Source organism: Parasteatoda tepidariorum, chromosome 2 (genome assembly GCF_043381705.1).
Source record: "Parasteatoda tepidariorum isolate YZ-2023 chromosome 2, CAS_Ptep_4.0, whole genome shotgun sequence".
Lineage (NCBI taxonomy): Eukaryota > Metazoa > Arthropoda > Arachnida > Araneae > Theridiidae > Parasteatoda > Parasteatoda tepidariorum.
The window spans coordinates 40,876,344-40,890,674 of record NC_092205.1 but is presented as its reverse complement, the minus strand read 5'-3'; the positions used below and the strand labels follow the sequence as shown (position 1 = coordinate 40,890,674).

The 14,331-nt window shown below is 26.1% G+C and overlaps 1 protein-coding gene across 9 annotated transcripts in view; it reads right to left on the bottom strand.

Annotated features, from left to right (window-relative positions):
- LOC107452551 (putative uncharacterized protein DDB_G0282133) overlaps positions 1-14,331 on the bottom strand; it is a 66,032-nt gene that overhangs the window by 4,229 nt on the left and 47,472 nt on the right. For all 9 annotated transcript variants that reach the window (XM_043046741.2, XM_043046743.2, XM_043046745.2 and 6 more), the window contains 7 exons: positions 13,189-13,417; positions 10,352-10,451; positions 9,641-9,780; positions 5,416-5,485; positions 4,264-4,381; positions 1,469-1,502; positions 485-524 (listed from right to left, as the gene is read on the bottom strand). In XM_043046741.2, coding sequence (XP_042902675.1) covers positions 485-524; positions 1,469-1,502; positions 4,264-4,381; positions 5,416-5,485; positions 9,641-9,780; positions 10,352-10,451; positions 13,189-13,417 — 731 coding nt within the window. The remainder of the gene's footprint in view (positions 1-484; positions 525-1,468; positions 1,503-4,263; positions 4,382-5,415; positions 5,486-9,640; positions 9,781-10,351; positions 10,452-13,188; positions 13,418-14,331) is intronic.

Sequence of the window (14,331 nt, the reverse complement as noted above, 5' to 3'; positions counted from 1 at the left end):
ATATTACATATTAAATTTTAAAAATTACATTATTTTTTCCGATAAGTTTCTTTTCTTTTGCAATTCACGCTTTTGTTACTTTAAATTAGTAACATATATATTTGTTATTATTAAAAGTATCTTGCAGAAAGATATTAATGCTGGAGAGATTTGTCGCAGAAAGCCCGAAAAAATTCTGTCATAGGGATTATGATAGTACTGCATTTACAGATGAAGCTCAGGGAATATCACTATTGAGCCTTTATTATGATGTTGTAAAAGTCAATATTCTGCTCAATTAACTTTAGCAGAATATGATATATTTTAATTGAAAGATGATTTATTTTAACTTTAAATATTGATTTTACCTTTATATTAGGGTTTTAAATTTCTAATTGAATCAATTAAATTTCAAACATCAAACTCTCTTATTATCACAAAATCAGATAAAGATTATAGGATTCAAAAATAAATTCTTTTAAAGCTGAAACAACAAAATACTTACGATTTCTTTGTTCGAATCTCAATCTCGCTTTCATCATTATCTAAATAAAAAAAGATGTCTTTAGACTAATAATAATTTATAATTAAAAAATTCTTTAAAGAAAAAAGGCAAAACTTTATTTTAAATAAGAATGGAAATATGAAACTTGAACGATAGCTAAAAAGTTTGGAGCAATAAAAGGATAAACTACATTTTCAAATTATTTAATAGAGTATTTTTGTGAGAACTTAAAAAATGTTTTTACGAAGATTATAAATTGTATTGCATTGCGCTGCTATCTACTGGACATTCCGAAAAAACCATACAAAGTCCTTAGAACCTAATTGCAGATAAAACCTCAGCTATTATATTTATCATGTACTTTCTATACTAATCTTTAAGTCAGTAAATGTCTAAGTCAAATATCAATATATGTTACTCAACATATCTATGATATAATGAAGAATTTCAACATACAAATCTTTCTTATATTATTTATGATAATTTAAAAATAATTATCCACTTTATATAATTATCCACTTTGTAAATATTGTTCGTCTGTTCGATTAAAAAAGCTTAATTATTTAAAACATTTTTCTTTCTTGCCTATGGAAACTTCTTGAACAAGTTTTATTATATTCATCTGAGTTTTGTAGCAGTGAGTCTTCACACCAATACCAACTCATACAGTACAATAGCCAACTCATCTAAATGAAAAATTTTACTTTTTACTTCAAAAACAGTTAATTTTGACCCCTCAAAAGACATGAAAATTTCTAATTTTTGCAAAAATGCCATTGAAATGAACTTAATTTACATGAATTAAATTTTATTGTTTATTATCAATAAAAGAAAAGGGTTTGTAACTATGAAGAAAAATATATTTATTCCTGATAATACTCAAATTTTAAATATAATATAAACATAAATATACATTTAAGAAATTACATTTTTAATTATTTACGTTTTGCATTATTGAACAAAGACTTAAGAAAAAAAAATTACCTCTTTCCAGATTTCTCTTTGCTTTCTTCAGATTCTAGAATTAATAATACAGGATTTCAGGAACAAATAACACAGAAATATTTTAACAAAGGAATCAGCAAATGTTTTTGCAAAAGTAAATGTAGATTTTATAAAGTAGTCAAAAATAGTTTAATTTTGATACATGAATATAAAAGATAAAAGCATTTTTTTAAGGTATTACTTCCAATCTAGAAAACAATTTACAATTTCTAATAGGATTTGATTAGGGAATTTGAATTTAAAATGGAAAACTTGGAAGGTGGAATTCAATTGCACTATGATTGTTTGATTTATTTTTACACATTGACATAAAGGTCAATTTTCAGACACAAAGACAAATATAGTAGATCTGAGGCTACAGTACTGAAATCAATTTTCTGGCTAACTTCTAATAGTAGCGATTTAGTAATCTACTAGTTTCCAATACACTATCTAATAGCTTGTAATGGTATATTTAATTTATTGCTAAGTAATTATCAATGCTTTAATAGAAGTCATTTATTAATTTCAGCAATAGTTAAAAATTTTAATATTTAGTAATTGAATAATATATAAAGTATGCAGGGATGAGTATGCAGGGATCGTGAAAACCACATTCAGGGTTCCCACTCTTTTAGCAAAGCAAAAATTAAGCACTTTTAAGGACTTTTTATTGAAAAAATTTAGCACTTCTTTGAAAAATTAAGAACTTATGCAACCAGTGACAGTGCTAATTATTTACCTTTCTAAAAACACCAATAAAAAAACAATAATAATAAATAATTTTATTACAATGTAAGCACTGATATAATTGTATTAATTAACAGGGCTCGGCAAAGAAGTATCAGGCTATTTTTGCAAACTCGGGACGGGTTTTTTGAAGAAAAAAATTTCAGATTGTTAAAAGTTAACGTCATTTAGATTATAAAAGTTAACACATTAAACTAATCTGTATTCCATTTTTAATGATTTCATTGAAATTGAATTGTAAAATTAAGTGTGCAGAAATTAAGATTTGCAATTTTTTTCATGTATACTAAAAAAAAAGTAAAAAAAGAATTTTTTTCATGTATAAAAGCAATTTTTTTCATGCATACTAAAAAAAAGTAAATAAAGAAAATTGGCAAAAACATTGAAAAATTATTACAGGAAGTTTTTATATTTCGCTACTAGACCAGCAAACGTGTTATCATTACTTTTATGATAAACTTTAACAAAATTATTTCCAGCCAAACATGTTATTATGAATTAACTTTACATAATGTTACTAAACATTTTGGTGAAAAACATGAACTAATTTTAAAGCAACCAAAAATTGAACAAAAATTAAAAAACAGTATATTAATTTGCAATGTTAACTGAATAAAATGATTATTAAAATCTGAGGATCTTTTAGTTGAATATATTTAAATTTTTATGCAACATTCTGCTTATCCTTAGTGATGGTAAAAAATTAAGGACTTTTAAAAAACTTATACCAAAATTAAGTACTTTTAAGGGCCCTTATTTTCTAAAATAAAAATTAAGCAGTTTTTAAGGACTTTTAAGGACCGTGGGAACCCTGACATTGCAATAAAAAGTGTTACAAATCGAGATATCAAAAAGCAATTCCACAAATGAGCAATCGAAAATTTACGTTAGATTGCGGAATAATTGCAAATAAAAATAATATCCTATTAAAACATTGAGATTTAAAAAACAAGGTAAAAACCCGTTTCAAAAGCTACCGAAAAAAAATCGGCAAAACCACACAGATTCACAGCAGAATCATTGCTAATCGAGTATGTTGTAAAAACGGAGTGTCCTTTATGCACTTTTTTCCTTCTCTTCTCCCATGATGTCATGCCTATGCCCATTGTGGATGGCCTCACATCGGCGATGCGGATGACATAACAACAACACAGGATATTCAGTTTGACTGACACGTGTGTTTTATCTCGTTCCGGTCAGTTGAAAATATGGTTGTAGGTTATTAATGTGCGACTTTATCGAAGGGTGCTAATGGACTGAGGTAATATATCTTATCTGTTTTGTGAATGTTTTTTAGGATATAATTTACGTTTATTTTTTTACATAATAGAAGAAGATTTTATAAAATTTTATTGGGACTTAATTACTTATTTGAAATAGTGGAATAAAATTCAAGTTAAAGATTGTTTTTATTGAATGTGCAACAAATCTGTCTGCCAGGCACTCTGTTTTAGATTAGCGAAATCTTCTGGCCGGTTTAATTTACTTGAATGACCAACAGATTAGATTGAAATTGACGCTAATTATTGTCTATTTGTCATCGAATGAAGAATTTTTTTTTTACCTGTTTACTTTAAAGACCTATTATCCGGAAAAATCTATTTTCCGGGGTTGTGAAGTTCAACGATTCCGGATATGGGACTTTCTATTGTATATAAATACTGCATATAATAATTTTCAAAAGCATTATCTAAATTGTAAATATTTAATACACCTTTCAATTTAACCCAAATTTTGATGCATTTTAAGTAAGAAGTTGAAGAAAATTAGAAACTAATAAATATCTATAATTTTAAGGGAAACATCAACTAAATGAATGACACCATTTCAAACCAACATAACTACATATGAAGAAAATAATAAGAATAATCCTAGGATTTGTGGCTTCCACTTAATTGCTAAGCAATTCCTTTGTAAGAGATAACAAGAAAGAAGCAAAGCCCATCATTAATCATAAAAAAGTTAAACTCATAAGTGCAAGCCAGTCTTAAAGAGGAAATAAAATAAAAAAAAAAATGTGAAAATTTCCTACAAATTCTACTTACATTAGGAGGAGGAGGACCAGGACCTGTACCAGAACAACCAAGTAACAAATTTCCTTTTTTATTTAAGCAACTAACATCTTGAGCAGAATAACTTGATTGTCTAGGAACAGTCATATTGCTATAAAAATTCAAAATGTTAAACAGAATAATAACCAGGGTGGCCACTCAAATCAGATTTTAAATTTCCCTGATTTTTCCANTGCTTAATAAGAAGGTTTTTTCCAGTATAAAAAAATTCCCTGATAATTCCAGGTTTTCAAGGTTTTCCAGGTGGGTGGCCACCCTGAATAACTAATACTATCAATATTTAAAATTGCTTGTATCAATATTAAAGAACTTATACATAAAAAGGTAATTTAGCATTTCACAACTTGGGAGAAGAGGAAGCAAATCAGAGGGTAACACAATTAAAATTCTTACATTAATAAATATGAAGATAAGATAAATTTTTTCTCAGACTTAAAACAAATATATATATTAAAAAAATATAAGTTATTATTGTATAAGCGATTTATATATTTAGTCTTGTTACCTATATATTTAATGGGACAGTTGAGTTTCTTTCTCTATTAAAAATTTGTTCACATACGTTTTTACATTAAACAGATAAAACAATTTCTCCATATTTTTTTCTGGAGGGTTTCAAAAAATCTATGTCTTAAGGAAAAAAAAAAAAGCTTATTAGAGCGTCACAACATTAAAAAGTTTGAATTAATTTAACTACAGTTTAAGTCTCATATCTGATTATTTAGGAGCTAGGTACGATGACAAATCTTGTGTAAAAATTAATATTATAGGTACTAAATATAGTTATTTTTTAATCAACAATGATTTAATTTTAATTAAATTTAGATTGAAACAAATGAAAAACAATAATTTTAATAATATTATTTATTTCACAAAAATAAATAATAAAACATAATACTTAATTTTATTATTTTGAATTGTTTATGCCAAATAATTAAGAAGTAGGCAAAAAGTAAATACCATTTAATTAACTAAAAAAAATTTTTTTCTTAAAAAAATTATCAAAATCAAAATATCAATATAAAAATAGTTCTATCTGAACTCCATAACTTAAAACATATTTTATCAGAGCTAAAAATTGTTTCTGAAATTAAGAAATTTTAATTACACTGGCATTATACTTACTTGGTTGGAACATTTTGTTGAGCAGTATAATCAATGATAGAAAACTCTGAACTAGGCGTATTTCCGCTTTCTAAAAAAAAATAAAAGAATATTATATTTATTTATACTGTCCCATTCACTTGATATCCTTTACCATTAAACTAGTTAGAAATGCATAATATTTAGTTTAAAAAATATTAATCTCCATCAGTTAGCAAAATTGTCCCTCGGCCAAATATTTAAGGCTAATGAGCAAGTAATAGAGTTTGACTCTGGTGTAAAAATGTTTGTCTAAAGAATAACAGAATGGCAAGAGGAGTTTTAGTGCCGAAAAAAGGCATTATGCAAGAATAGTGCTTTTAAGTATAAGAAAATTTCTGATATTCCGATATTGTCTTATTTTTATAATAAGTGTATTGTGTGATATTGAAACTATTGTCACCTCACTGAAACCTTAAGTTAATATTATTACTTTGCAATAAACATGTTTCCATTTTTCAGTTTCTACATTCTTTTATTATTTTGGATACCAAAAAATTCTTTATACTACATCTATTAACATTTCAAAATTTTTTAAATATCTTTCATGAAAATAGTTGTGAGCCAAAGGTTTAGACTGGCTAATACTGTAAGAATTTAAATTCCATGTTCTGCTCTCTCTCTATAGAGTAGAAAAGTATTTTCCAGCTGGTTCTGCTAATAAAAACATTATACATAGATAGCGCAGTTATATTAATTAGTCCTGATTGAATTTGGACATGTCATTAACATATATTTTTCTAGTTATTAAATATTTTCAGTTCTAGAGCATGATTGTAACAATTTGACTTATGAAACACATAAAGAATGATGATTCACTCATCTAAAGTGGATTAAAGAAACACAAATGAACCTCGAAAATGTAATGTTTCATATCTGCAATGCATGATCCTTTCTTATTAAGGGGACCAGTAAGCAATGTCGTTTTGATGTTTGTTATCTACATTTTATTTTGTATCAGTAATGTATTCACCCTCATTAGCAAGAACCTTTCAATGGCGGATCGAAAATGAATTGAAAAAAAAATTTAATTGGTTTCTAAGACTAAAGAATATTTAATACGCCAAAATGGCATTACTTTCTGGTCCTCCGTAATACATTAAATTGTTCACTAAACAATAAAAAAATATGCATTTTTTTTTAATCGAATACCGTTGTAATGAAAACAAGAAGTCTGTAAAGAAACTTTAACACCAGATTTAAACTCACAAAAATCAAATGTCAACTTATGAGATAAAAACCCAATTCAATTAATAACTTCTTTTTCACAATTTTTTAATATTCCATTAGCAGTATTTAAATTGAAAAATAATATATTGAGAAATTTTGAAATATAGCATTTTTTGCATTGTTAACTCACTAGTGAGTTAGGCTAGTTTCTTTTTTAATTTTTTTTTTATTTTTTATAAATAAAGAATATAATTTATTTGTATTTTTCTATTATATACTTTCAAGAACTTCAGTTCATAATTAGATAAATATAATTATAATTGAAATATTAAAAATAAATCATAATACATTTTAAACTACATGGCTGAAGTAGGAAGCAAAGTAAATGTATAATTCAAATTCATTGAAAATGGAACAAAAAGTATCATTATTAAACTGAAAAATTTTATTCAATATCTTCATTAAATTTTTACTTTGTTCTTAGTTTGCATTCTAATGTATAATAAAAAAATCTACTAGGATTATTGATTTTCTTCAGATCATTTCAAAAGTACAGTAATTAATTTCTCACTAAATACTAACGTAATTTTGCTAATTGAGTTTTGTGACCATGTACATAATAATATTATATATACAGCAGAGCACCAATTATCCGAACTGCCGAACTGTTCAGATAATGAAAAGTTCGAATAACTAGAAAGTTGTTTAAAATCTAGTTTAAATGATTGTTATTTAAGCACTAACTTCCCTTCACACTTTTTCTAGGCTTAGGACTGGCAGTACTATCTAAAATAGCTCGTAAAATAATAAAAAATAAATGAAAAAAAAAATTTATGAAAAATAAATAAATATTTTTCATTTATTTACTTATTTTTTTTAAAACTTTTTTTTCATTTAGAATTATTATTATCATATTTCAGCTTTTTAAATATTTTTTTGTCAATCACTGATTTCACCACATTTCTCTTTATTTTCCAATGCAAAAGAAATCAAGCAAAGACTTTTGTTTCAAAGAAGATGCTTTTTTTTGAGCAGCCATATCCCTTATTTTTTTTAAATCAATCAACTGAGCTGGATCAACATCACTTTGACGTTCTAGCCAATTCATTGCAATATCTAATGAATTGCATGCTTCCATATGAGAAGGACTATCTTGAACTTGATTGTCTGTGGGGTTCTGATTTTCATTCAAAATTTGAAACCCTGGGTCGTTTTCAGTGCCTTGACACTAGTCTTTTATTTCTTCAGCTGCATAACCTGGCATCTTTTCATCCAGAAGATCTATTGATTCAGAAACTACAGTTTCGTTTGCTTCTCTGTTAAGAATTTTATTCCAAGATTTAAGATTCCAAGCACTGTAATCACTAATCATTAGCCATATGTGACAACTACCAATCCACTAATTGTAGAACTTCAGCACTTATCTATTCATAAACTCCTTCCGCATTCCAACCAGTGTAGACTGTCAAAATGAAGCTCGCATTCTTGGAAGATAATTTTCAGTTGAAGAGGTCTAAAGGGGTATGTAGGTTTAACTGTATAGCAATACATGTATGGCTACTATAAGAAAACTGCAAATTAACTTGTAAATTAAATATGGTTTTCAGATGTAGTGGATATTATTTATTCCTCTAAATATAGAAAAACTGTCGAGTCGATAAGTAAAAAAAATATTCTAAACTTCAAATAAAAAAAATTTTAAAAAAAGAATTTGGACATAGTTCGGATAATAAGGGTTCGTATAATCGGCGCTTTACTGTACATATTATATATTTAATATATATACTAATTAAATATATAGATATTTCAATATACAGAATACAATGATTAATAAAAAATAATAAGCAAAAAAAGTAATCAAGTACAATAAAAGTTTACAAAAATTTTATGCAGTTGGTGCAGCATAAATAATACACCTAAAATTCTCAATATAATTCTCAAATTTAAAGAATAAAAATGAGATGGAAATTTAGAGGTGATGCAGCTTTAGGATTATTGATTGTTCTAAGACCCACATGAAAATACATAATCAGTGAATGATCCCCAAGTCAAGTTCAAAGATTATGGTACTGATATATAAATAGAATATTGCGAGAAGGCCATTAGCTTGCTAGGGACGAAGACGATGGAGAGTCAACAACGATAAAATCAACAAGAGAAATAAGATTTTGTATGGCTATTAGGGGAAAAATATTGACTATGTTTAGTTGGTCCCCATAATCAACAGAAATTTTAGAGACTTTTTCGGTTCAATTTCAGAGGGCCGAAATTGAAGTCTGAAATCGAGAATCTCAAGCAAAATGCAGCAGAGTTTCACATGAGAGGACAGAATTCATCCTCACTGAAGCCAGCTCAGCAGACGCGGACCTGCAGGTTTTTTATTTAACATGTAAAAACAAATGGCGTTTTCCTATGCTAGGGACCGATGTTATGCCGAAATAGATTGGGGTTGAATTAATTGTGAAAATGTTGAATATAATGATATGAACAATATCTTTTTGCATAATTTGTAACAAAAATGAACATGGGAAAGAAAAAAATCCCCATTTTGGAAAAGAGAAAATTCAGCACTTTTTAAAAACCCCAATGAAAAAAGCAACTTTAAGGGCTTTCAAAAAACGAAAATCCCCTTAAACACTTTTTAAAAACGCTTTGCACCGTGCAATAAAAATAAATATAATAATAAAAGAATAATAAATATAGTTTAAACTCATTTATTTTGAAACTCATTGCCTGCTTATTGTTACCGTTAAATTTGAAATTAATAATTTTTAGATTTGTTGCAGGATATTTTCAGGTTTTGCCCAAAAATTTTATTATTCCATCTCCTTTCACCAATAAAATTTCCTGATAACTCCATGTTTCCCTGAGCCCATGGGAACCCAGAAATAAGCAGTGTGCTCAATATTTATTTTATGCAAAGTACGTAATAGAAATTTTTTCAGTACTTTATTAAAAACAAACTGGTTTTGATAGTCTTATTTCTATACAACTTACTTCTTAAAGACTAATGGGCTGGATAAAAAAGTTAACTTACCTTTGCTATCATTTGGAAAACTATGTGAGGGTTTACGCAAAATAGATTTTGGCTGTTTAGTAGATTGCAAACTAATAAAAGGATTTCTCACAAAATTTGATTCCATTGTCCCCTTAGAGATTCCAGAACTTTGGCATGATCTATAGCAACAAAATGTAATGTATAAATAAGAGAAATATTTAAAGAAATTTGTTTAAGATTTCTTTTTATACAGTTATTTAAAAACTTTTAAATGTCAAGAAAAATAATTCACTCATTTGATAAAAATGTAACTTATTTGTTTATACTTGTAAAAAGTAAAATTATATTCTTGTTAAGCAAAAAGTCGTTATGAATGTAAAATCACAATGAGTAAAATTTAACACTAAAAATGATATATATATATATATATATATATATGCTATGAACGGATAACTAGATCCGATAGACTAACCCAACCAAAATAAAAATTTTTTTATAAATATATAAAAAATTTTTTTCACCAATCAAATAGAAACACACAGTAAAGATTATAGGAATCAAAAGAAAATATTTTTGAAGGTTAGTGTTTAAAATAAAAGTACGTTAAATTGGTTTTAAAATAAAGTTATCTTTGTTAGTGTTAATAATAGCATAAACAACACAATAAAGAATTAAAATTTATCTCACAAAATTAAAGAATTAAAATTCAATACAAAGTAATTTTAATTGAGTAATAAAAATATCGCTTACCTTTCTTCCTCAGAAATTTCTAATTTATCTTTAATTAACTTCAATGTATTACAAAGCTTGTTAAAGTCAGATGATGAACTAGAGCTAGAACTTTTTGCACCTAAAAAAAGAAGTTTAATATAAAATTAAGTTATATATGCATCCAAAAAGAAGTTTTGAATAAATAGATATATTTATCTAAATATTCATTGTTATCAATTTTATACTAAGAAATGAGACAATATCATCATGTAAAACTACTCTTGGAGATGAGATGAATGCAGGATTGCTACTTATTTGAAAGATATCATTTCAGAAGTAATACTAATAAACTGGTAGTCTGAAACCTTTTAAATCTGTTTCTTTCCACTGGTGAATTATTAACAGCTATAACACACATATATTTAATATATGTGTTTTAATTGTTAATAAGTGGTGGTATTCGTGGAGATTCAAGAAATTGCTTAAAAAAGCATCATCTAGTTTATCATTATCTTTTAAAAGGAAAGCTGCATCCTGGGGAAAAAATGTTTCCTTAATTTTTCTACCTATCTAACATTTTTATCAATATGTAGTTGGCGAGGGGAGGGGGAGAATATACTTATTTATTAGCATAAAATAAAATGAATCAAAATCAAACATCATAAAATATCTGTCAGAATTTTTACCACTTTTTGCAAAAAAGGAGTTTATATGTACCCGAAATTCATATTAAGCCATTCCCCCGATTTTCAAGGTATTTTTTAAAAAAATTTCACGATCTTTCTCTGAGTTTTTTTCAAAATAATAAAATCCAACACTTTTTGTGATGATAAATGTATTGATTACTCCGAATTCAAAGAAATAATATAAGTAGAATTATCTGAGAGAAAACTGAGGTATGTTAGTAAGGTATTAAGAAATTTAATTCTATTCTTTTCAGAAATTTACTACTAATTTTGCCAGGGAAATACTTTTGTATGAAAAATTTATTTAGGTAATGTTAACTTTACATAAGTAAATTTTTAATAATCAAATTTTTAATTTATAATCATTCAAATGTTTACAAATTAAACATTTTAGTAATTGGTGCCAAAATCCAAAGTAAACAAATATCTTTCAAAATAACTTTTCGCTGAAGGTTTAACATTTTTGTAAGTTTAACGTATAGATCATTTGTGCCACACAAAAACCTTTTTGAGAGATCAACTAGTTGTCTATCATATACATATTTAATAACAAATGTTACCTTAAAAATGTGTGCATGTAATAAAGATTTTAAGTAAAAAAATATTTGGTAATTGTCTTTGCACATTATCAACAAAACTTAAAGTATTTTCAGTTGATATAATTACCTTAAATCAAGTTCGCAGAATTCAGAGATTCAATCTCTATCAATAACTTTCAAAATTGAATTTCGTTTATAACTTCAACAAAATCAATTAGAGATTAAAAAGCTTAATCAAACCAATATTTAGCAGAATTTTAAAACATTGAGCATCTTTCTGAGTATTAGTCTTGGTTTTATCCAAACTTTCAAATGCAGGCTTTTTTGCATCAGAAAACCTCTTTATGAATATCATTGAATAGAAAAATAGTGCATGGCAGGAAAATTTCTGTACAATTTTATCCAGGGGCTCAACACTTGAAGGTTTAAATATAAGAGAGTTGTACATAAAAACTTTCATGTTGCTTAAGTTTAATTTAAATTTTATACTATCAGACTAGCTTCGCCCAAAAGGATGAGAAACACATGAAAAACAAATAAAGATCAACTTGCAAATGACATTATTAGAAAAAAAATATCTTCATTTTAAAGAAAGAAATTAACAGAATTGCACCTGTTTAAAATTTCTTGAAATAAAATTATTAGTCTGCAAAATACAAGATAACAATAACTAGAAAAATAAACATTAAGAAAGTGTTTTTTACTGACATCAAGTCAAAATAAAATAGGAAAACTCTAGTCTTCCATATTTTTCATTAATGAAGGCCGAAAAATCTTTGAATTGCAACTTTTATTTGGGTTTAGATGTGGTCCCTCTGAGATATGCTGAGAAAAAAATTTTTTCTGAAAAAAATATTTTCATCCCGGGTTGGACTTTTGAACCTCTTGAACAGATTGAATAATGGCTATGAATGAGTTCATAACTTTTAATTCTGAAAATAAGTAAAACTTTATATGTAACTCTTTAAACTGTTATCTCTCTTTCAATTATTGCATATAAAAATTAAGTATGCAATTATAATTTTTATGGAAATTTTATTTTAAACATAAGTTTATTAATTGAAATTCTACAATTAATTGTAATTTAAAAATTATAGCAAATGAAGCTATTTATTTATTTTTTTTAGAAAAATATGCCAAAGATGAAATTCTGATTTAAAAGTTACAGTTTGATTAATATATTATTATATGCTATAGTTCTTACCAATTTTTTAACTGTTTAGCATTTTACAAAAAACTATACTTCCAGAGGATGAAACAATATTTTTTTTTTAAATTAATATTCTTTAAAGATATGGATTTATCTTTAATAATAGCTTGCCTAATAAGTTGTTAGATTATTATTATAACTAATATTTTCAATATTTTTGTATTGCTTAAATAAAACTTCTACTATATCTAATTACATACTGAGGAGTTTATCGAAATTGTTTTGGGCAGAATAAGAGAGTTTTGGACGGGATGGTAAACTATGGTTTTTATTATTCAATAATATCTGAAAAATATTTAAGTATTTAAAGAATTTAGTCATTGAACTCAAAACCTTGCTTAAATTGGTTTCCTCACAGGTAGATCAAACATTTCTCTATAGATTAAATGAAATAATTATAAAAAAATGAAAAATAAACAAATTTATTAAAAAAAAGTATACCTTTTAATGAAGAATCAACAGTCTTCAGATTCTTTCTATTTAGGATGCGTTTTAATTCAGGTAAAATTGGTTCTTTTTCCCTAAAAGTTAATCTTTCTTGTTTTTTGCCCAATTTTAATTTAGTGTCTGAAGATATTTTCCGATTCTCAATTATAACTTGTCTGCTAGCAATAACTTTTTCCGCTTCATTAACATGTCCATAGAGTGTATCATCATGTGTATCAATTTCCTAAAGTAGAAGTAAAAGAAAAAAAAATTAACACAATAAATTATATACAGTAAAAGCTCAACTCTTCCATAAAAAAACTTAAACATTTATTTTTGTAAATAAAGCTTTTGTGTTTTAAATAAAGGTTAAGAAAACTTTTTGATAAAGTCAATAAATTTTAGAAATAGCAGGTCATTGCAGAAAGATTTTAATGGAAATTTAAGCTTTCTCAATGTTTAAGTATTTTTTTTTTTACAACTTTTGCAGGGAAAAACATTTAACAATTAAATAAAAAGATTTACAAGACAATTGTAGGACCTTCATACTCTAAGTGATAATTTCCTCGTTCTGGCATCCCTACATGTTTCAATAAAAGAAAAAGAGGAAATTTTTTTAAAGCTTTTTTTCAAGAGTATCGACAATATTGAATTTAGAATTACCACTACTAATAGAGATCATAACATTTGTACAATATTTGCCTCTTCCAGTTCCCAATTTTTTTCGGCGTTGGAACCCTAAATGATCGAGATTCTTTTAGCATAATCCCAGCATTTTATATATGTAAAAAAAAAAAAAAAAAAAAAAAAGACTTCCAATTATTTTGAAACTATTTTATGTGACGAATGAAATGTTTAATAATATCAATTTGTTCTTGGCGAGTATGTTTGATAAAATGAATTTAAACAAATTGTTATAATCAATGAGACTCCCACTCAATTCTTTGATACCTTAATCTTTCTTTTTGAAATTAAATTAGTTATTTTATTTTGAATTGAAAAGCTGAACGAGAAATACTTAATTTCTCATAAATGCTCATTCTTGTAATTTATTAAATAGATTGTTATTGAAAAAAATAATTTATTCAATATATTGTTTGAGAAATGTTTCTTTTTTTTAAATTTTGCTATTTTCTTTATAGGCATTTTTAGCTAAAT